This window comes from Cupressus sempervirens, chromosome 1 (assembly GCF_028749045.1).
Source record: "Cupressus sempervirens isolate cs-2001-9-10 chromosome 1, ASM2874904v1, whole genome shotgun sequence".
NCBI classification, from domain to species: domain Eukaryota; kingdom Viridiplantae; phylum Streptophyta; class Pinopsida; order Cupressales; family Cupressaceae; genus Cupressus; species Cupressus sempervirens.
Genome location: NC_143118.1, coordinates 817,490,348 through 817,513,735, shown reverse-complemented (window position 1 = coordinate 817,513,735; position 23,388 = coordinate 817,490,348). Strand labels below are relative to the sequence as shown.

Here is a 23,388-nt window from a genome sequence, read left to right as displayed (position 1 = left end):
TTATATCAATGAGACTTCTAAGTATTGGGTGTTAGTGATATTTTTCACATAGGGTCTATTTGGTTACTAGAATTGGTTTGGAACTAGCATAACTAATTGTGGAAAATTTAAAATTCATAATTTTGATGCACCAAATGGTGGAAAATAACATAAAGAATGTTGAAAAAAGATGAAGGGGAATAGAGAATGAAAAAATGGTTGCAAGTTCGAATAACTTGAAGAAACTAGCCATATAATGAGGTAGTTCCAAACTAGATTTAGTGAGGCAAGAAGTGTTGAAAAATCAGCCATAAGTGTTGGGGAAATTTGGTGGTACCAAAGATATGGTAGTAGTTTCAACTTTGCCAAACAACAATGATCAACAATCTAGTCAGAATCATGGATCTGAAATTTCTTTTGCACCAATGTAATAAATGGTTTTTTTCAAAAATTCATGGATCTTTTCCAAACATTCATGGTTCCTTTCCAAATATGCATGTAATGGGAACTAATTCATTTTATGTGGGGGAAAGTTCTAGGCTTAAAAAAGTTAACAATTTTCTTCTACAAAGCCAAGATCGCCCTATACTACTTATTCCTCTAGAAGAAGTGATGTAGTGCAAGACAAAAGAATCCCCAAAGGAGATGTCCAAGCCCCCAAAAATAACCACACAAAAGAAACAAAACAAAAGATAACAACAATGCAAGCTCTAATACCAAATCACAACTCTTTATTTATAAAATAACTATTTACATGCAATATGCCTCGCTATAAGGCCTTTCGAGTTAGGGAAAAATACAATAGCAAATATAATAATAGTTTTGCAAGATCCCACAAGATCCAACTCAGAACACTAATCCTAGTTAGTCTAGATCTACACTCTGGTAGAAACCTCCAAGGAAGATCTCAACTTGTGCTCGCAAGCCCACCAAGAAATCTGCTTATTTTCCAAGCAACATCTACTAGCCCTTCAAAGTTTGTTCCTCTACTTTATCTCCTTCTCCAAGCTAGATGATCATATCTAAAGACTTTGCAAGACTCCTTACTTATACCCAACTAAGCCACAAGTTGGCCTAGAAATTACAAATTAAATAAAATCCCTTGCACCAAATGCATATTTAAGCCACAAGTTAGCTCACAACAAACATTAAATACAAAGTGTTAACCCTCCCATTAACCCATAGTTAACATGCAATAAACACATTAAAAAACTTAGGACAAGCCCCAAGTTTACAACACAGATTAAATGTAAATAGAAGAGATACCAAAGGCCACTCATAGGTCCACACAAACTCTTAAATTGATCCATGTTACAATCACATGCTAAATGTGTTAAGAACTCTAGTTAGCACCAACACACTGTCGAGTGTCAACAAACTCCTAAGCATTGTTGAGTAGCCAATACATGTCGAGCAGCCAACACATGTTGAGAAACCAATACATGTCAAGAAACCAATACATGCCAAGCACAACAATGAGTGTCAAGAGATAGTATTTTTTGAGCTCTTTAGTGACTAAGCCCCGTCAATGACCCGATACCTCAGCTACCACTAATTTTAACGTTGACCAAGCACCACTCCTTTGGTGGCTTAGTCCACAACTCCAAACCCAATACCTCCAACATGCAAGATCATAAGAAAGCCTAGGATGCTCCTGCAATAGACACCCTAGGTTTGAAAAGATGTTCTAAAAGCTAGAATTACCATCTTTTGGGATTCATAACATAAATCCCAAACTAGTTCTTCACATACATGTCCTCCAAGTCTTCAACTTGCACACTATGTCCCTTATTTTTCTTCTTCTTCTTCTTCACATCCATCATAGGTGTTCCATAGGTTTACTTTCCATGCTAATCTCCAACCTTCATAGAATCTATCAACTCAACTTGGTTAACAATAATTAGGTTCCTCCTACTAAACTCCTCATTTTGCAAAGGAATCAAGGAAAACTTCCTGCCACATTTCTCAATAGTAAACACATTCTTGACACAATCATGCATAACCCTGCAATCATATTATCAAGGTCTACTAAGTAATACATGAAAACTATTCATATCCACAATGTCATAGAATAGTTGATCCTATAGTAAATGTCTCGATAATGTGATCATTAAAGGGTTAAGAAGATGGCCATTTATCCCTTGTGATACTACACTATGAATCTACTTCTTTTGCAAAATTTGATGAGTCTTTGTTGGATTAGTGACCTTGGGAGGGGGAAGAGTTGTGAAAATAGGGACGAATGTATTAGCCTCTTTCTATGATTTTGTACCACTAGATCCACCTAACTCATTTGAAGGTAGATGATCTTTTTCTGACTCAACATTCACAATATTTTGCAGCTTGGGTGACCATCACATATATCAAAAATAGTTTGTTTTTGAGGTTGATTTAGACTACCCTTTGGTCCCAACTTCTTGGACCTATGAGGTTGGAAAATACCCCTGATCTTTCGACCTCATGGATAAGGAGGAGGGTTTAAAAAATTGAACTTTTATGTCCCCACCCAAAACCATATTCATGTGGATCATGTGGAGGGTGAAGCATGGATTGAGTGAAAGATTCCTTGGTTTCAAATGTAGATGGAGGTAGGGGTAGTCAGGATTTATTTGCAATCTCCTTGAAGGAAGCCACCATAATATCATCAGGGTGAAGTCTTGAATGTAGAATAGAATCATGCTGAACATGAAATTGTGGATTTATGAAAAATGGTTGGCTAGTTGAACAATTTCTTTGAAACAAAAGATTAACTTCACACTGTTATGTTCAAGACATCCACTATTCTTTTCTTGAAAATGGCATCACTATAACCATAGGTCAAAACAAGGCCCAAGAGTAGGTTGTAAAATGTATGTAGAAGAGAGGATGTCAAATTTTTTTTAGGGTACTATTGTGGTCCAAAGTTGTAGATGTTTCAATGTTCAAATGACTATATTTTAGATCTCACACCAAACCATACTCTTGCCCCATAATGGATATAGGGTGTGCCCTATACCTATCCCTACAAATCCATGAGTTCCTACGCCGGATTTTGCACAAACCCCAAGATCTATACCTGCCCCTACAAACCCTTGATTTCTAGCTTGTGTTCCTATGCTAGCCCTTGTCCCTACAAACCATTGATGTCTAGCCCGTGTTCCTATGCTAGCCCCTGCTCAAATCCTTGCCATCAATATATTAACTTTGTGATCTTTAGTGACTAAATAATTGTTGTTAGTTTTCAAGAATCTATTATGGCTATAGTTTATTTTTGTTAGGTTTATGCCTTGTTGAGACTATGTCAATTCCTTTTTCTACTTGTAACTCTCATTTTTTCTAAGTTCAACTTTTACAGATTTTGGTTGGGATCCTTTTTTAATGGCTTCTATGGAGCTTAGGTTGGTTCTTATGGAAATTGATTTCTTTTATTGAAACTTTATTGTACAAATGGCACATTTATCTCTTGTTATCTTTCTAATTAAGGTATAGGAATTTCTTATTGAAGTTAATATTTTATTTCTATGAGAGGATGAAAATCACTCCACATGTAGTATTATTGTGACCACAACTTCTCAAATATAGGGTTACTGCTTGTTTGGTTCACCCCTCTTATTGTCTTCTTCTCTTCTACGCAAATTGAGGTAGGATCCTCTTCTAGAAAGTTGGCTTACCATGTCAATTCTAAACCATTTTTAATGGTTTGAGAAACCTTGGTTTTAAAACCCCCTATTTCTATATTTGGATTCCTAGGAGGTTTTCTAGAAAGATTGGTTGATTGTCATCCTTGTTATGCTTTTCTAGATAGTTTCTAGTATTGAAGGTTTTGCATTGTCCCTAATTTAATATATTAATTAATTAATTACTTGGTCATGGGAACTAAATAAAATAATAAAGGGTATTTAATTAACTAATAAATATGGGGCCCACATTAACAAAATAATGAAATAATTAATTTTATTGGCCTGTACTTGTAAATCTCTAAATGCTTCATGGAGACCTTAATAAGGAGATGTCTGTGCATTGGAATGGATCATGGATTGGATTGTACTCTTAGTTTTATTTTTGGGAAGCTGGAGGTTGCAGGTGTTTATGTGGAGTTTTAGACATGGAAGACCCTCCTTATTCTACCTTTTTCAATTTTGGTGGTTCAATGCCACCCTATTCTATTGTTGGAGATATTTCTTGGATATCTCCCTTAGTGTACAAGATCTGTTGATCATCGTCATTTAGAAATTGTTCAAGTATATTATTGGATCTTGTTAAATGCCTATGTAAATTAATGTGTTGGATCTAAAATTAATGTATTTTGTATCACTAGTGTTTGGTGACTATCTCAAAATGTTTTCTTAGTGAACAAATAATCATGTTAGGTCCAATATCTATTTATTGGCAATTGGATATATATTTTCTTATTTGTAATTAATGATTATTTAAATCTCACATTCCTCTATTATTGATGACCCATACCGCATCACTACACATATTAAAACTTTACTTACCACAATAACTTCTTCCATATGGCATCTCTCTTTCCTACATGTTGTTTCATATGAATATCTTGTTGCCTATGCAACAATTTCTTTTCATTGTACAACTAGAGGTGATTCCCTTCTAACACCATACAATCTAACCTTACCATTTACCATAGGGTCTCTATGTTTAACTATAGGCTCTTCCCATTCCCATTGTATGGACTCTACATTGTACACCCCCACACTTTTCCATCCATATGGACATAGATCCCTTTGGCACAATTCTTCCTTCTACTCTACACTATGCATCATAGGGAACATTATAGTGGTACCAGAGCTAGTGATCATTTGTGCTTGTAGGGTATTGAGATCGAATAATGGCATTAAGTAATGGGTTGGTATATGCATCCAGAGTGATAAAAAGAAGTAAAAAAAGGATCAAGAAAAAAGTGAAAGAAACACTCAACCTCTTGGAGGGCACAAGGACATTAATGAAAACGTTCACGCCTAGGGTCAAGTGTCACAAATTATAAATAGGTACCCCTTTTGCTAAGTTATTGAAGAAAAATAATCAGGATTGGGTGATGGGCGAATGAGAGAGAAACATATTTCTGAAGGATTATATAGAATTACAAATTAAGTATTTATCATCTCAGTACAATATACTCTTCAAAAATCACTTGAAGTTAGAGATTGATAAATCATTACAAGCACAATATGGATATGGACAAAAAAATACTTTAACTGCCCCTTCAGATCAAAAATAACAAAAGCCATAAGATAATGAGAAGGAAGAAGTTTGAGGAGTCATTGATGATTCAAAAGAGAGGAAAGAGGAACATAGAAATATAGAAAAACCAAAAGAAGATGACAACCAAAGAAATTTTAGACTGGACCCTCATAATATTGTTAGTGTGTTGAAGATTACCAAGGCTAAAAATCTTTTAGAGCATAAGGCTAACAATTTTTATTACACTGAAATAGTTTCTTCTTAAAATGTTTAGTGTGATTAACCTTAATCAACTTAGTTGCAAAATCATAAAGCAAATAACATGAACACAAGAGACACCAAGGTTTAACATGGAAACCCAATTTGGCAAAAACCACCAATTACAACTAGTTACTATTTTACACTATTCTAAAGTGAGCCTTGTTAAGAGCCAACCCTATTAAAGAGCTTACAAAGCACATTGTTAGGTATGACCCTAATAAAGGATTTAGTTCATCCTATTAGTAGTGGCCTTGTTAGATGTCTTTAGACACTTCAATCTAGGAATGCCACCTTGTTAGAGGATTTGGCAAATAGATATTAAGCTAACTCTATTAGGAGATTTGATTCACCCCTACAATTATTAGAGAGTAACAATGATATAGTGTGATTGTTGATGCAACTATATTTGCTGATTTTAGATCTCTTTTCTAGCTTGAATACTTGATCCTCCTTGACTAGAATGTTCTTTGTAGCTTGGTCAACTCAAATACTCTGATATCCTTCCAATTCACTTCCTTGATTTATCTTTTCAATCCATGCTTGTTTATTCAATTCAATCCTCAAATTGACCTTGTATTTATATGTTTTACCTTGTCAAGTTGGCTTGAATACAATTTCAAAGAAATGAAATTCCTCCCACGATTCAACTTGAACTAACCAACAAAACTGTCAGATCAAATACTAATGCAGGAAGATCCTTTGTTAATTAACCCAAATCAGTCAACACTAACTAAGAAATGACTTTCCTTCAGACTTCCTTTGGTAATCAAGTGAATTTGACTAACACTCATTCCATGACAACTTTTTTTTGGTAACTGAGTGAGCTCAGTTAATATTGAATTCATGTAGACTTTCCCTAGGTAATCGAGTGAGCTTAGTAGACACTGACTCTGAACTTGGTTAATATTGAAATGCCCATCATACATTGGAACTTCCTTCGACTCCTGAGTGAGATCACATACATTGATTACTTGATATATACTTGAAATTTGTGTATCATCAAAGACAACATACAATTGAATGATTGTATTCAACAATTTCCCTCTTTGCATTAATGGCAACACATGTCATGATATATATAAATTTTAGAGCAAAATAGAAGTAAGGATAATATCCTTAGTTTCATTTTTATTCTCATCCATGAGAACTCCCTCTATCAGTGTGAACTCCCTCTATCATCAAATAGAGGTAAGGATAATATCCTTAGTTTCATTATGATTCTCATCCATGAGAACTCCATCTGTTAGCATGAACTCCCTCTGATAGAAAACTCTACCACTTTAATATCAACTCAAAATTTCTAAAATAATATCACAAACATTCACAAAAATTTCTCTTATATATGACAACAAGCTCCCCCTCTTTGACATCTTATGTAGAAGACAATAATCAATGTAGTTTCCATGTATTTGATGTACAAATTCATATGCAATCTGCTCTAACAATCCTACATCAACTTGTCTGATCTTCAACATGCTTAGTTGATGCATCACTAAAATATGATTAGTGAGCTTTAGATAGGGGAATGACTTGTATCTTAGCTCTTAGATTAAAAAAATGCATCCTTACACAATGACTTGGTGAATATTTCTACAATCTATTCTTTTGTATTCACATTTTCCAATCTCACCTCTTTTCCTTGCACTAATTCTCTGAAGAAATGATATTTTAATGCAATGTGTTTGGTCTTGGTATGCATCACTGGATTCTTGGATATGTTAATTGCAATTTTGTAATCACAAAAGATAACAACTAGGTCTTTGATCTCCTCCTTCACACCTGGCAATAGTTGTTTAAACCACACAATGTTAGAACAATTGATTGTTGCTGCAACATATTTTTCTTCTATTGTAGATTGAGAGATAAAGTTCTTCTTCTTGCTTATCCAAGATAATAGCCTCTTTCTTAGAAAAAGTGCTTCACCACTAGTGCTCTTCCTATCATCAACACTTCCTGACCAATCAACATCAGTGAATGTCTTCAATTCAAAGTCACCTCCTTTCTTATACAACAAACCATATTCATCAATACCTTTCAAATACCTCATGATTCTTTTGATTGGCATCATATGATTTTCTTTAGTTATAACAGAGAATCTAGTCACCATACCAATTGTTAATGCTATACCGGGTCTTATGTTCACTACATACTAAAATTTTCCAATCATTGATATGTATGTAGTCTTATCCACCTCCTTGGAATCATCCTTTTTAGAAAGCTTATGTCTAGTAGACATAGGTGTTCCAATTGGTCTAGAATTATCCATTCCAAATTTGTTTAGTATCTCCTTGATGTATTTTGATTGAGTAATATAGATATCATCCTTCATCTATTGAATTTATAAGCCAAGAAAGAATTTAATCTCTCAAAAAAATAACATTTAAAATTCCTTACTCATTTCCAAAGAAAAATATTTGGAGAAATCATCATTTCCAATAAATAATGTATCATCCACAAAGATTTTTGCCAACACAATCTTCTTGTCTGGTCCTTCTTTGATGTACAGGCTATTTTTATCATTAGTTCTTTGAAACCCAATCTTTATGAGATAATTATTTAACCTTTCATGAAAGTTCTAGGGGCTTGTTTGAGACCATACAAAGCTTTGTGTAGTCTGCAAACCATGTCCCTTTTTCTAGGATCAATGAAACTTTCTAATTGTTCAATATACACTTCCTCTTCTAAGATTTCATTAAAGAATGTTGATTGCACATCCATCTGATATAATTTGAATCCTTTGTGTGCTTCACATGCAAGGAGTCTTCTAACTCCTATTCTAGCAATAGGAAAAAAAGTCTCTCCATAATCAATACCTTCTTCTTGAGCACAACCCTTGAAAAATAACCTTGCCTTATTTCTTGAAATTTCTCCATTCTCTTTCAGCTTATTTCTAAATACCCATTTTGTGCCAATTACATTCTTGTTCTTGGGTCTAGGAACAAGATTCCAAGTTTTGTTCCTTTCAATCTAATCAATCTCTTCATTCATTTCCTCAATCTAGCTTTCATTTTCTAATGCATCTTTGATAGTTCTAGGTTCAAATTTAATAAGGAAAAATGTATCTTTTAATTTTTTCCCTATCATTGTACCTTCTTATTAATCTTCAATGAATTTTTTGAGTGCAAGATACCTTCTAACATATCCAACAAGTCTAGGCTCCTTCTTTATGAATTCACTAAGTTCACCATGATCTTCTGAATCATGCTCATATCCCACTATTTGTGACTTAGGCCCAACAAATGACTTAGTTTGTATTGGCTAAAACTTAGGTCCTTTTAATTATGACTCGGGTCCTTCAGACTATGACTCAAGTTGTGCTAGCTATAACTTAAGTTGAATTAGGGATTTTGAGGACTCTGCTGGTGAAGATTGTTGACTACCATTTTATTGAACTTCAAGTAATGTATCAAGCTCATAGTAAACAAAGTTTATGTAGTTTTTAGGTTCTTTCCTACTTTGTTCTTCACACTCTTCTACAAATTCATCAATCTTCACATGTGCATTTTCTATAACTTTGTGAGTAGATAGATTCAAACATTTGTATACTTTGCACTTATTGGAGTATCCCAAGATTATGCCTTCATCATTTTTTACCTCAAATTTTCCTTTCTTTGACTCCTTCAGAATATAAAATTTTCTTCCAAATACTTTGAAATAACAAACATTAGTTTTATAGCCATACCATAATTTAAAAGGTGTTTGATTTGAGTCCTTCAACTAAACTCAGTTCAAGCTATAAACTATAGTATTGATTGCTTCCTTCCAATATTTGATATCAACACTCTTCTCTATCATCAAAATTCTTACAAAATCCATGATTGATTTATTCATTCTCCTAGCAATACCATTCTATTGAGGTCTGCTAGGTGGGGATACTTGTCTTTTGTTTCCTCTTTCATTCCAGAATTCATTAAATTCATTTGAGATGAATTCATCTCCTTTATCTAACCTTAGACACTTTAGTTTCTTTCTTGTTTCTTTCTCAACTCTAGCTAGATACCATTTGAACTTTTGAAAAGCTTCTGATTTATCCTTTAAATATGTAACTATCATCATCTTATAATAATCATCAATAAACAAAGTAAAGTACTTATCTCCAATGTGACTTTGTATGCCAATAGGTCCATAAAGGTCTATATGTACCAACTTTTATTTCCCATCTTCCTATTTGATAGTTCTTACACATGCCCATATTAGTTTTATTTAGGCTTGGAATGCCTCTAACTGTTTTTTTCTTTCTTATGTTGGACAAGTTATCAAAATTCACATGATACGACCTTTTATGCCACAACCATCTTTCTTCTACTTGAGCTATGAAACATGAATTTATGGTTAGATATAGGTAGAATAGATTACCTCTTGTTTGATTTCTAGTCCCAACTAGATTTTCATTTCCATCTAGCAGACTTGGATTTCCTATTCATGAATTCCACCTTGGATCCAGTGTTATTCAATTGTGCCACAATAAGCAGATTATGCTTTGGTCCTTCAACCCAATAAGCATTATTACATTTGATATTATTGGTTAGTGTAATACAACCTTTTTCCTTCACATAACAAGGTTCATCATTTCCAAATCTGACTCTCCCACCATCATAGTGTTCTAAGTGCTTAAATTTAGATTTATCACTAGTCATGTGGTGAGAATACCCACTATCAATAATCCATGTATCATTCTTATGAACATGAGAAATGAGGGCCATATTGTCATTCTCATCATCTAATTCATCCTTAACAATAATGTAAACCATTTCATCTTCTTCACTACTATTAGAATATTTAGCCATGTAACAAGATTTCTTACCTTTGTCCTTGTAGTCTTTGTATCTTTTGAAACCCTTCTTTCATGTTTACTTGTCATGCTTCTTTTCTTCTTTTCCTTCTCCATTTGGACACATTGTAGCAATGTGACCAACTTCTTCACAAGAAAAGAATATCAAAGGAATTTTTCCTTTGTACTTTCCTTTGCCTTTGGGAAATCTTCTTTCAAGAAATGCTTCAATGACTTCAAGATCATCATTAGAGCCATCTTCATCTTCACTATCAAACTTCTTTCTTTTATAATTTACAAATTTCTTCTTCGGTGATAGCTTGGCTTGAGATTTAGACTCAAGGTTACTAGAGTTAGGAACATAATTATCAAAATTATCCAACTTAGATGTTTTCAACCTTCCCATTAGTACATCCAAAGTTATATCATTCTTAGGATTGGTTTCATTTCTTGAATAGCTCACACTCTGATTGCATAAACATGAAGAAGTGTTCAAAGTACCTTTCTTACTATTGTTACACCATCAATTTTCCCACTTTAGGCTCTGATTGCACTCACACTAGCTTTGATTCTTTCACTGCATTGTACTATATTCTCATCTTCTTTCATCTTCATGATCAAACTAACCTCTATGACTTTCTTCCTTAACTCTCTTGACATTATCATTACCTCCATAGATATCATTTAATTTGATCTGGGTAAAAGTACAAAGTTGTGTCACCTTTTAGGATGACTTATCAGAATGACTAAATTTGAGTATTTCTATCTAAAATTCAATTTTTTTAAAACATACGATCTAAGATAAATTAATTCTAGCTAAGTTATATGTGGTCTCACATTTCTCCAATTGGAAATGTCTATTCAATGCATGTTTTATACTAGTTCGTATCTAATTACTAAAGAAATAAAATTATTTAAGAAAAGTGGCATTTCAATAACTCTTATTATTTTTAATCATATTTTTTTAATAACATATAAACACTATTTTATAGAGCTCAGAGTCAAGAATATTCTCATGTAGAGTTAATAGTGTATTAACTAGATATAGTATATTAAAATTAAAATATTCCACAACCACATATTTTAACACTAAAAAAGATGTTAGTTTTGAGAAAGAAAATGTTAGTGTAAATTATCATTATTTACACTTTACTTAAGTTTACTTAGGATAAATGTATTTATTTATTAGTTGTCATCTAGGAGGTAGCATATTTATATGTATTGACTTGTTGACAACACAGGAGTTTGTTCCTACCTTGTCATACTTATCCCCTTGTCTATGTGGAGGATAATCCACCTTTTATGGACATATGCTAAGTTGTCATGCTTATCTCCTAGTGCTTTCTAGCTCATCTTAGAAGCTTCCTAGAGGCCTTTATAAATAGGCTCTCCTAGTGTATTTGCATATCATATTGTACAACAATTTCATTTTCTCATTATTGCAATATAATTTCTCTTTGTTGAAGTTGCTTCAAGCTCTTGTTCCTTCCTTCTTCTGTTTCTCTTTAGCAGGCTATTTGCATGTAGGTGATCTTAGCACACTATGAAGTTGGCTTTCATCAACTTCTACATGGTATCAAAGCCTCCCTACTACTTCATGGTTCGAAGAATTTTTGGAGCTAAGATTCAGAGACACAAAACCTATTTTGTTTGTATTTTTTTTAATCGGGAGGAAGAGCAATTTTTTGGGGCACTTTAGGCCTAAATGGACGTTGCCATTGAATTTAGAAAGCTTGTTACAATCAAGATCTATATAAAAAAATTTATTTTTGGTGACTGTAGCTTTTTGGGAAAAAAATTTGCCCCTTAAGCAGGCCGTATAGATTGTACGAACAATTTTTTGGCAAAGGAATAAAAAATAGGGCACTATCGTAGCAACACCACCATTGCACCATCGCAACATCGACACTAACAACATCGCCATGGTGCCACCCATCCATGGCCTACAGCTGTCAATGTGCCACCAGCCCCCCACCTACTATTGCGATGCCACTAGAGATCCTCGCCCAGTCGACACCTTCGCCAGCAGTGCCACAGCTGGACTTCTACACTTGCTAACATCACTTTCTAGCATCCTGACATCCTTTTCTAGCTTGCCACGTCACCTTTTTTAGTGTGACATTATCTTCTGACTAGCTAACATCATCAACCTGGGACCCCCTGCTGATGTCACTTTCTAGTAGGCTAACATCGTATTTCAGATGTTGACATCATCATTTTGGTGGCTAAATTTTTTTTGATGATGTCCAATTGATGGTCGCATGGCCATCAATTTTTTTGTCATGTCTGTAATTTTCCAATAAACTTGTCTTTTGGAGAAATAGTTAGTTTTTTGGCCATAATTTGAGCATAGAAAGGTATTTTTCTAATCCCAAAGAACTATCAAAAAGTTGGTTCAGAGACAGAGAAATGATGTTGGTTTCATTTTATTCTGAGTTTGTTTGAGCTCCTATTTTTGGCATTGAAGTAGAGGCTTCAGTTTCCTCCTTCTCTGCATCTAAAATCCAGGTTCTTTTCTTAGTTTTTGTGCTTTTTATAGTTGTTTCTTTGGTATTTGAGGGATATCTTTATATGTTATGGGGGGAGCATTTTCTTTTCTACAACTTACTTTAGAATAGACCCTTCTACTTTCGTCTTCTTTTCTCAATGTCAGATCCTTCTATGAATCAACTAATGTCGCACAACTATCACACCTAGAAAGCACAAATGACTAGGCTTCTCATGTCATGAGGTTTATGGTCATGTCTGGATGAGAACCAACCTATTCTACAATGCCCTTTTGAGGTTCTTCAGTACAGAAACAAAATGGATAAAGCCATGGGATTTATTGCACTAAACATCTCAGATAGTCTCCTATTTTACTTGAATGGTTTGACCACTCCTCGGGCTATTTGGACCAAGTTTTATAACTTATTTGGCATAGTGAATGAGTTCCGAACACTACATCTTGATGCAGAGTTGACTTCTTTGACACCTACTGACTTCTACACCATTGAGGACTTCTTGATGAAGTTCAAATCTTTGCATATAGTTTTGAAGGGACATGGGAAAAAAAAAAATAGATGATGAGTGTATAGTTTTTATACTCTCAAAGTTGAGAGGATAGTATCAAATCTTTTCTTCTACTTTCTACTCCACTATGGATGCCTTGGGTACCAAACATTAGATGCCCTCTTTTGAGATATTTTGTGATCAATTGACATGGGAACAATCCAAGATCACTCAGATGGATTCACTTACAACCTCACCATCATAGGCATTGCTTGCCAAGGATACATAGGAGCAGAAGCCAAAGTAGATATCAGATTCCTCTTCTCAGCACTCTACTGGTTCATCATCTTCTTCTAAGAAGAAAGAGAAAAAGAAGACTGAGACTCCTATCTATTCCTATTCTCAAAAAGGATCTCATGATGAGGCACATTGTTTTTAGAAGGGATTTGATGGCTATGAGAAATAGATTGCAGATTTGTAAGCTCTTCTTTAGAAGAACACTATTTCTTCTCCATCCTCTTCTACCTCATAGGGATCTACCTTTTAGTCTTCTTCCATATCTTTGTCCTCTACATCAAATTTTGGATAAGGTCATGCATTATGAGCATCCATTGCATCCCCTTCACAAGTCCCTTGGATACTAGATTCAAGTGCTTCTCACCATATGACATCTTCTCAAGGTATCTTCTCCACTATTGAGGCTTCTCCCATTCCTCATATTCTCATGGGGAATAACACTAACCTACTAGTCTGCAGGAAAATTTCAGTTTGCATCTAGGATGGTATATTCAATGATGTATTGTATGTTCCATCTCTATTTACAAACCTTCTCTCATTAGGGAAGATAGTTGAGTTTACTATAGATTTAGTCTTCATTCGGGATAGTGCAATAGGAGGCCTTATTGCTATAGGGATGGTTGATCCTTTCACCTGTCTCTACACCTTCTCGCACTTCTAAAAAAACAATATTAAATCATATAAAAAAAATATAAAAATTATATGATGTTCTAGAGGAGAGAGTCCTCTTCTAGAATGTATAATTTTTCTCCTGGTTAGAATAGATTTATTTTTAAAAATGTGGTGGGAGATGAAAATTATTGGTTTTAGGTGAGTTGAAATTTCAATCCTTATAAAAGAGAAAATATATAGTTCTGAAGCCAATTTTTATTTTTTATTGTTCTAGATGTATATGTTATCTATAACATATTCTAAGATCAAAGGAAATAAGTTTATTTGCATATAGTTTTATGGTGGGAAGTAGACCCCTAATTTTAAACATTTTTCAGCACCTAAAAAATTATCTATAAAAATTAGAAAAATATAGATCAATTCTTATTCTAAATAATTATTAAAATTTATAACACCAAAATTAATCCATTTCTACACATTTTATTATTTTACTTCATTTCAAAATTTAAAATAATAATACCAATTTTATGTCTTTAAAGGTGAACAGTTATACTTTTGGTAGCCTTTTCCTTTACAAAAAGGTGACATAGGTTTGTGCTTTTACCCATCCACATTTCATGAGTAGTGACATAGTCTTTGAATTCATCAAATTCAACATAATTGAGAGTGGAAGCAATGTCACTCATCATTATGTAATGGTTCTTCTTTTCTGTAATTTGTTCCATAGTCAAAGTTCTAGTTAGTGCCATATATTTGTTCTCCATATATTTTAGACTTGTGTCACCAATGGTTGCCAAATGGAGCTTCATAAGTTCTTGTCATGCTTGAAAGTTATCTTTGTTTAGCTTAGGGATCTCCCTTCTATAAGACATCTTGATCTTTAGCTTAGGTCCTTGAAACCTTCTCTACAAGCACCAAAAGCTCTAATACCAATTGTTGGAAATATAAGAGGAGTAACTGAGAGAGGAGAGGTAAATCAGTTACCACCAAAAAAAAAATCCAAGATCCCTTAAGATGTCAATGCAATTAAAAATCAAACTTTGTTGAGACCAAAATATTGTTGTAACTCGGTTGACACAGGAACACTCTGTTAACACTAAGAATTACTATCACTTAGCAAACACTAAAATAATTGCTTCTTAAGATGTTTAGTGTGATTAAATTTAATTAACTTAGTTGTAGAATCATAAAACAAACAACATGAACACAAGAGACACCAAGATTTAATGTGGAAACCCAATTTGGGTAAAACCATCAATTACAACTAGTTATTGTTTTTCACTCTTTTGAAGTGAGCCCTGTTAGGAGCCAACCTTTTTAAAGGTTACAAAAGAAACTCTTAGGTGTGATCCTATTAAAGGATTTAGTTCACCCTATTAGGAGTGACTTTTTTAAAGGTATTTAGACACTTCAATTTATAAATGCCACCTTGTTAGAGGATTTGAAAAATTATAGCTATTATAGAACTCTATTAGTAGATTTGATTCACTACAACAATTATTAGAGAGTAACAATGATATGAATTGATTGCTGATGCAACTATATTTTTTATTTTAGATCTCTATTCTAGCTTGAATACTTGATCTTCCTTGATTTGAATGTTCTCTGCAGCTTGGTCAATTCGGATACTCTAATATCCTTCTGATTCACTTCCTTGATTTATCTTTTCAATCCCATGCTTCTTTTTTCAATTCAATCCTCAACTTGACCTTATATCAATATATGTTTTATGTTGTCAAGTTGTCTTGAATACAATTTCAAACAAATGAAATTCATCCCATGAGTTGGCTTGAACTAACCAACAAAACTGTTAGATCAAATATATTAATGTAAGAGAATCCTTCATTAGCCGACTTAATTTAGTCAACACTAACTCTAAAATGACTTTCCATAAAAATTCCTTTGGTAACCAAGTGAGTTCAATTCACACTCATTCCATGCCAACTTTTCTTTGGTAACCAAGTGAGCTTGGTTAATACTAGTTTTATGGGGACTTTCATTAGGTGACCAAGTGAGCTCAATAGACATTGACTCTGAACTTGGTTAACACTAAAACACTCATCATACATTAGAACTTCCTTCAACTCCCAAGTGAGCTTGAAAGAAACTAATTTCTCATTATATACTTAACATTTGTGTAACATCAAAGACAATATACAATTGAATGATTGCATTCAATAATTACTACCATTATTTGAGTACAAAGTCCAAGATTCTTAGGTGGCAATCATGAAGGCTTAGATTGATGAATTTCAACACTAGCATGTTTGGGATACTAAAGACTATGTAGATACAACACTTTTTATATTAAAGTGACACAATGGTAATTTATCGATAGTGTGACTTGGGGAAGTTTTGATGCATGTTCGCTCTTTCCACCTATGTGATTAGTTTGGGATCTTAGAGTTTATGGTCTTTCATTCAATTATAGATTACCTAAGTGAAAACAATATTTGGGTGACAAGGATTTCTGATGTCCCCAATTCAATGTAATAATTAATTAATTAATTGGTCCTAGGAAATAAATAAAATAATAAAGTGCATTTAATTAATTAATTAATTAATATGGGACTGACATTAGTAAAATAATGAAATAATTAATATTGTCAACCTATACTTGTAAATCTCTAGATGCTTCTTGGAGACTTTTATAAGGAGATGTTTGGGCATTGTAATGGATCATGGATTGGAGTTGACTCTTTGTTTTATTTTCTAGAAGCTAGAGGCTGAAGGAGTTTACACATAGTTTTAGAGGTAGAAGACCCTCCCTATTCTTCCTATTGTAGTTTTGATGGTTCAACACTACCCTATTCTATCGTTGGTGGTATCATTTAGATAACTCCATCTATGTGCATATCTATTAATCATCATAATTTGGAAACTATTTGCATATGCTTGGATCTTATACGATGCCTATGTAAATTCAAGTGTTGGATCTGAAATTGATGTATTTGTATCATTGGTGTTTGGTGACTATCTCCAAATATTCTCTTGGAAAGTAGATAATCGTTTTGAGTCCAATATTATTCCTTATTGAAACTAGAAATTTTTCCTTATTTGTAATTAATGATTATTGAGATCTCACATTCTTCTATTCTTGACAACCCATAATCATTGTGTCACTACACATTATAGATTTAGGGAGCTTTATTAAAACCCTTGAAGGTGCTAAACACCTTAGCAAAACCCAATTTAATGTCCCACCTTGAGTAGTAAAGTCTTTTTTATCTACTATTTTACATGTTGTTTCTCCTATTGTAATGAACGCTTACCTTTGTAAAAAGATCAAAACCCTTTCAAAACATTTATATAAAAATCTATCATAACATTATATCATATGCATGTATGTATCATTACATGAATATATAAATCATATGCAACACGATTTTCCAATTATAATGTTAATTTTCTTTCATATTTAATATATATTCTTTCATTTTCGATGCAGACCTTTGTGGCAATGAGCGAAGCTATGATAGAATATGGGAGGCAGCATCCAGAGGATCCAAATTTTGAAAACCTGGTGACTATTCACTTAGTATTAAAAAATTTAGTTTGAAATAACTAGTAATTCAAATCAAGCTAATGTTTAAAATTTTATTTATAGATAAGTAGGAGATTCTACATATGTCAAAGTATTGTATTTCTATCAAGATTTAACTCTGTATAACAATATCACAATTTTTATTTTTATTTTATCTCTTAAAATATTATTTTTCTTTTTTTTAATTATAAAATTATTAATTTTTTTCATAATTTTATTTAGAATTTTCCAAGACAATTTTTAGAATTTGGAAAAACTCTTAACAACTATTTTTGATGAATATCAATATCACAATTTTTCAATACAACAATATCACAATTTTTATTTGTATTTTATCTCTTAAAATATTATTTTTCTTTTTTTTTTAAAATTATAAAATTATTAATTTTTTACTTAATTTTATTTAGAATTTTTCAAGACAATTTTTAGAATTTGAAGAAACTCTTAACAACTATTTTTGATGAATAGTCCCTTCTTTATATTTAAAAAAATACAATAAAGTTACATATTCACAACTATTTTATATAATTGAAGAATTAAAATTGTCTGACCTAAATAAACCAGCGGTTCATGGTGCTTTCTATTGGAACCGGTGAAGTTTCGGCCAAGAGTTATGATGCAAAAACTACAAAAAAATGGGGGACAATTCGACAGCTTGAACCTCTGATTCAGGCGTTATTTAATGGAAACGCAGAGGCCCAGCAAGTTCAGAAAATATTTATCTGGCACAAAGTTACACATTATCTCAGAATTCAGGTTCGTCACACATCTAAACAGTTAGCATATTGATTTTGATCTGTATCAACTATTGTAAATACATGTGTTTTAATATATGTGTAATGATCACATGTTTGAAGGCTTTTAGGTTTTAGTTGTATTTGTTTTTTTTTGAAATAATATATCAGATTATAAGTGGTATGTATCACCGTAGAATAAAATTAAAAAAAAAGTTATAATCTTGAAATATAGTTCAAAAGTTGACTGAAAAATAAACCATCTTTCGGTTACATGATGTTTCTGGAGAGTTAAATTCACATGTTATTTGTTAATTTCTAACCCCTAATATTTGTTTTTCCAATGGAATAGCCAAAAAATTTACATGGCCGTTTGGCAAGCCTCGATGATTCTAGTGAAAAAAACCGGAAGAATCTTGTGGCGGTTGCAGAGGAACATTTAAAAAAAACAGTAGACAAGGATGATTTGAAAGGCCTCGACATCGAAGAAATTCAGAACTATGAGACTGCTACCTATCAGGACGCTCTAAACAGGTAGGCTTTAGTGGGATGATTTTCAATTTTTTTTCTTTTGTTTTGTTGTTTTTTCTCAATAAGATAAACATCTTTAAAACAATTATTAGATCAAACTAAATCTTTATAAAGGGAGGGAAGAATTACAAAGATTAAATAGAAGATGAACATGTGTCCAATCTAGGATTTTTCAAGTGCGATTAAGACTAAAAGTTCATTTGACTAAACAGTCTTCAATATCATCAAATTTTCAAGAGTGTGAATAAAGGAAATATAATGATTTTTTGATATAAAAAGTAAACAACATAAGAAATTGATTTTTAAGACAACACTTGAAATCTTTCATTATTTACAAGAATAGACAACGTCATAAATGTCATTTTACAACTTATCTCCTCCTAAATCATCTCAATGCTTTCTTAAGAGATACAAGAAAAACCAAATTCTCTATCTAATTATTATTGTTGATTCACATACAATTAGGAAAAATGAACAATAAACCTAACATTATCCCATGCAACTCTACATATCCCTATAGAACTCTAAAATACTGAAAGAAGAACCTTTTAGTTTCAATCTTTTAGCTTTAATTTTGAAAATACTAGAGATGTAGGAGATTATTTGCTCACTCTTTTAACCCTACTAAAATACTTCAACCTATATTTAGAAGAAATCTATCTAATCAAATGGTCTACATCAAATTGTCTTAGAGTTCAAATACAATAGAAAACTTAATATTTCATTCATAGATAATTTAGCCACAAATACTTATTTTAACGAGTCTAATTATTTCTACTAAGAATAATCAATTAGCCTTTGATGCCCTTGGAATATACAAACATTTCATTCCATTAAGTGTTTTAAAGTAAAAAGAGGGAATTGTATCCTAGGCCACTATGAGAATAGGTTCTTATGTAAGATGATACCTTAAACTAGCCCACAACTTAGACAAAAAAATTGAAAAAGAGGTTTACTCTACATGTGCCACCATGGCTTGTAAAGGCTCTCAATATAGGAGTTCTTGAATCCTTTCATCCTTATCTTGTCCTAAGTAATATATTTATCTTCACAAGTTGACTAGTGGAAGAATTACATCTAGGCCAACAAAATTTATCCAAAACCTTTTTGACACCAAGGGAATTCCTTGTGTTGGGACTTAAAAACACAAGTAAAAATTTGATTATTGGATTGAAACCTTTGCTAGAAGTGATCCCCTATAAATGTTTTTCTTGCATATGTGCTTGACTATCATTTTGAGGCCTATGATGTGTTTTAGGTGTTCCTCACCTTTCATTGTTAAATGCATGTGTCTCATGGTGATAGGTTGTGATTCTGAGTCATTTTGTGAAGTGTTGTTTTGTGCACTTGTCAAATCTGTATTTTCCTTTCAAGTGAAAAACAATGTTCATGGGGTTAGTTTGCATTTGAATATTTTTCACACAATTAAGTTTCATGACTCACCACTTTGCAAGTGTTTATTATGCATATCAGAGAACCTATGTTCCAAATTTCAAGTCATTTTGATATGCTTTGATGATGTTTTAATTTTCTTAAAATTGTTCATTCATCTCTATCATGGTTTTGCACTTTGTCCAAAATTCTGGGAAGCCCTGTTTGACAATGGATATTTTACAACCTATGGAGTATTTTGAAGAAATAATCATATCACCACTTCCTTCCTCCAAATTCTCCTTTTCTTGCTCCTGCAGGGGAATGGGAAGGGGAGGGAGCATAGAGATCTCTGGACCCAAGTCATTTTCCCCTTCCAGAGGCAAGTCCTCCTCTTTATTCCTCCTTTACTTCTTTTTGGGGTTACCATCCTTGTCCTCTTTAGTCTCGACATCCTCCTCCTTATTCTCCTCATTTGTGTCCATATTTTCTCCTTTGTCATTGTACTCTTCTTCCCCCTGACTAGCTATTTTGGGCACATGACCCCTAGGGCTTTTCATGCACAAAAATTTACCTGGAGTTGGAGTGTCCTTTTCTCTTCCCCTAGACTTCTTCCCTAACGAATGATATTCTTCCTGCTCCTCCAAGCTTAAACTCCAAATTTCCTCTATGTTTGAGGATAAATTGGAGCTCCCTATCTCCTCATAATCAATCACATCATGTGATAGGGATTTGCTCCTAGATTGAGCTTTAAAATGTTCATAGAGGAAAAGAAGCAAACCCTCATGCAGAGCAGGGTTAGCACTACTTTTTTTCTGATACCTAAAAATCTTCTTATTCATGGAAGAATACAAGTAAAAAGAAAAGGAAATCTTGGCCCCATAATGGAAATTATTGAGAAAAACAAAATGATGGGTTCTAACCCTATCAAACCTCGTATCCAGAGAAATAAACTCAATAATGGCCCTCATCACATACCTCAAGAGCTTCTTAATCAAGTCCATCTCATAGTAAGTCCAACTTTTTACTAACTCCTTCTCATTCATGTTCTTGGAAAAATTGTTAATTGCATTCACGAAGACTTTTTTGTCTCTATAGAGTTTTAAACCCTCATCAGGGATTTCAATGACATGGATGACGACCTCTACATTAACATAATGTGACACCCCATCAATCTTAACTCTAACATCCTTCCAAGTATTAACCATGAGATTAGTAATTGCAGGGTCATACCCATGAAGCTTGGCTATGTAATTTCCAATGCCTCCATTTTCAAGTTTCTCCCAAACCTTGATTCTCTATTTCCATTTCTTTACCTCTCCTACTAGTTTTTTTTCTGCTCTGTTCTCCTACCATCTCAGTAAATTGAGTGGTATTCTTTCACTTAAACATAGTCCTCTCTTCCCCTTTCTTTCTCCTCTATCTAGTCTATTGAAAACATCTTTCTTTCAATTCTAGTGAATTGGAAATGAAAATAAACAACCCATAAAATGTGGTGATTAGACACTAAAAATGTCATCCACTAGTTCCTTCCGTATTTTTCATAAATGCATTAGCTTTCACACATACTAACATTGGTTTCCATAATTAACTCAGGATTTCACCTGTACCACCCTGGAGCCTCTCTTGATCAATTATGCCTTTTGTTACTAATAGAATATTCCCTCCAATGTTTCATATCATCGTTTTTTCTTTCTTAACTACCTCATTGGAAGACCAAGTAGCCACTAAATTAGACTCCCTATACTCACGGCTGACATGAACACTTTCAAATTTTCCAAGTGTTGTACAGATTTCTTCCACTATGTTTTCAATGGTCTAGGTAGGTTGAAGAACACCTCTTATACACCTAATTATATTGTTTGAGTCCCCCTCCATCCATAAATTTTTAACTCTGACTTCTAGAGCCAATTTAGCAGTGTGGAGAGTAGCACTAGCTTTAGCATAGTGATTTGTCTAAATTCCCAAGGGGAAAGAAAGAGTAGCAACACTCACACCATGACTATTTCTAATTATTCCCTTGCATCTTGAAGGACTAGGATGATGTTTAGTTGCTCTAGAAAAGTTGGCTTTATGCCAACCTTCAGGGGGGAGTTTCCACTTCACCTCCTATCTTTTGATTCTCCTGTCCTTGTCCCTTTCCTTACTTTTAACTCCATCAAGATCTACCTCCTTCCTTATAAGAAAATTTTCTCTCATATTGTTGTTAATTTTTTTTGCAAGCACATTAGTAGGAACCTCCCTTTCTCTAAAAATTCAATTGTTTATCTCCTTCCATACTCCCTAGCAGAAGTGGGTCAAAGTCCATATGCTTATATTGTATGATTTTATGCCTTTGTACATGCTATCCCACTGACAAAAGAAGTCTAGAATATTTCCTGGCTTGCACCATTTAACCCCGAAGTTCATGGTGAGAAATTCCCAGACCTCCATGGATTAAGGGCAATGGATGAAGATGTGGTTTACCATCTCTAAATGATACTTGCAAAGAATATATCTATTAGGGATGTACCAACCTCTTTTTGAAATATTATCTAGAGTGAGAATTTTATCTTGAAGCATCAGCTAGAAGAAAATGTTAATTTTAGGAGTAAGGCTAGGTAACCAAGCCTTAGCCCAAAGAGGTTTCTCCTTCAAGCGCCAAAGGGAGTTGTACCTCAAGGCCATTGAGTAGCTTCCATTAGGATTACCCTCCCATATCACTTCATCCTTATTATTAGTCAAGATCAAATAATTCAACATCACCATTATCAGCTTAAGATCATTCAAAATCAAGGATAGATCTCTCCATCCCTAATCTATTCTATAGTCTCTTACTTTCATTCTGAACATCCCAATATAGATATTGGTCCAATTATCATATGTAGGATTATTGATGAGAGGACCCTAAATCAACCAATTATCATGCTAGAAGAGAATGTTGTCTCCATTACCCACTTTCCATTTGGCTTTAGAATTAGCCAAGGTTCTTGCCTTTAAGATCCCATTCCATATAACTGAGTCATTTGAGATGTTAGGGTCATTGAGGAAATACCTCAGAGAAGGCCTCCTAATATACTTCTCCACCAAAATGTCCCTCCATTCCCCCATATTGTAAAATATGCACCATACCTAGT

The 23,388-nt window shown here is 33.4% G+C and overlaps 1 protein-coding gene across 1 annotated transcript in view; it reads left to right on the top strand.

Annotated features, from left to right (window-relative positions):
• LOC149580371 (patatin-like protein 2) overlaps positions 1-23,388 on the top strand; it is a 69,342-nt gene that overhangs the window by 36,409 nt on the left and 9,545 nt on the right. The window contains exons 6-8 of the mRNA XM_089804296.1: positions 17,541-17,615; positions 18,201-18,392; positions 18,723-18,904. Of these exons, the coding sequence (XP_089660422.1) occupies positions 17,541-17,615; positions 18,201-18,392; positions 18,723-18,904 (449 nt within the window). The remainder of the gene's footprint in view (positions 1-17,540; positions 17,616-18,200; positions 18,393-18,722; positions 18,905-23,388) is intronic.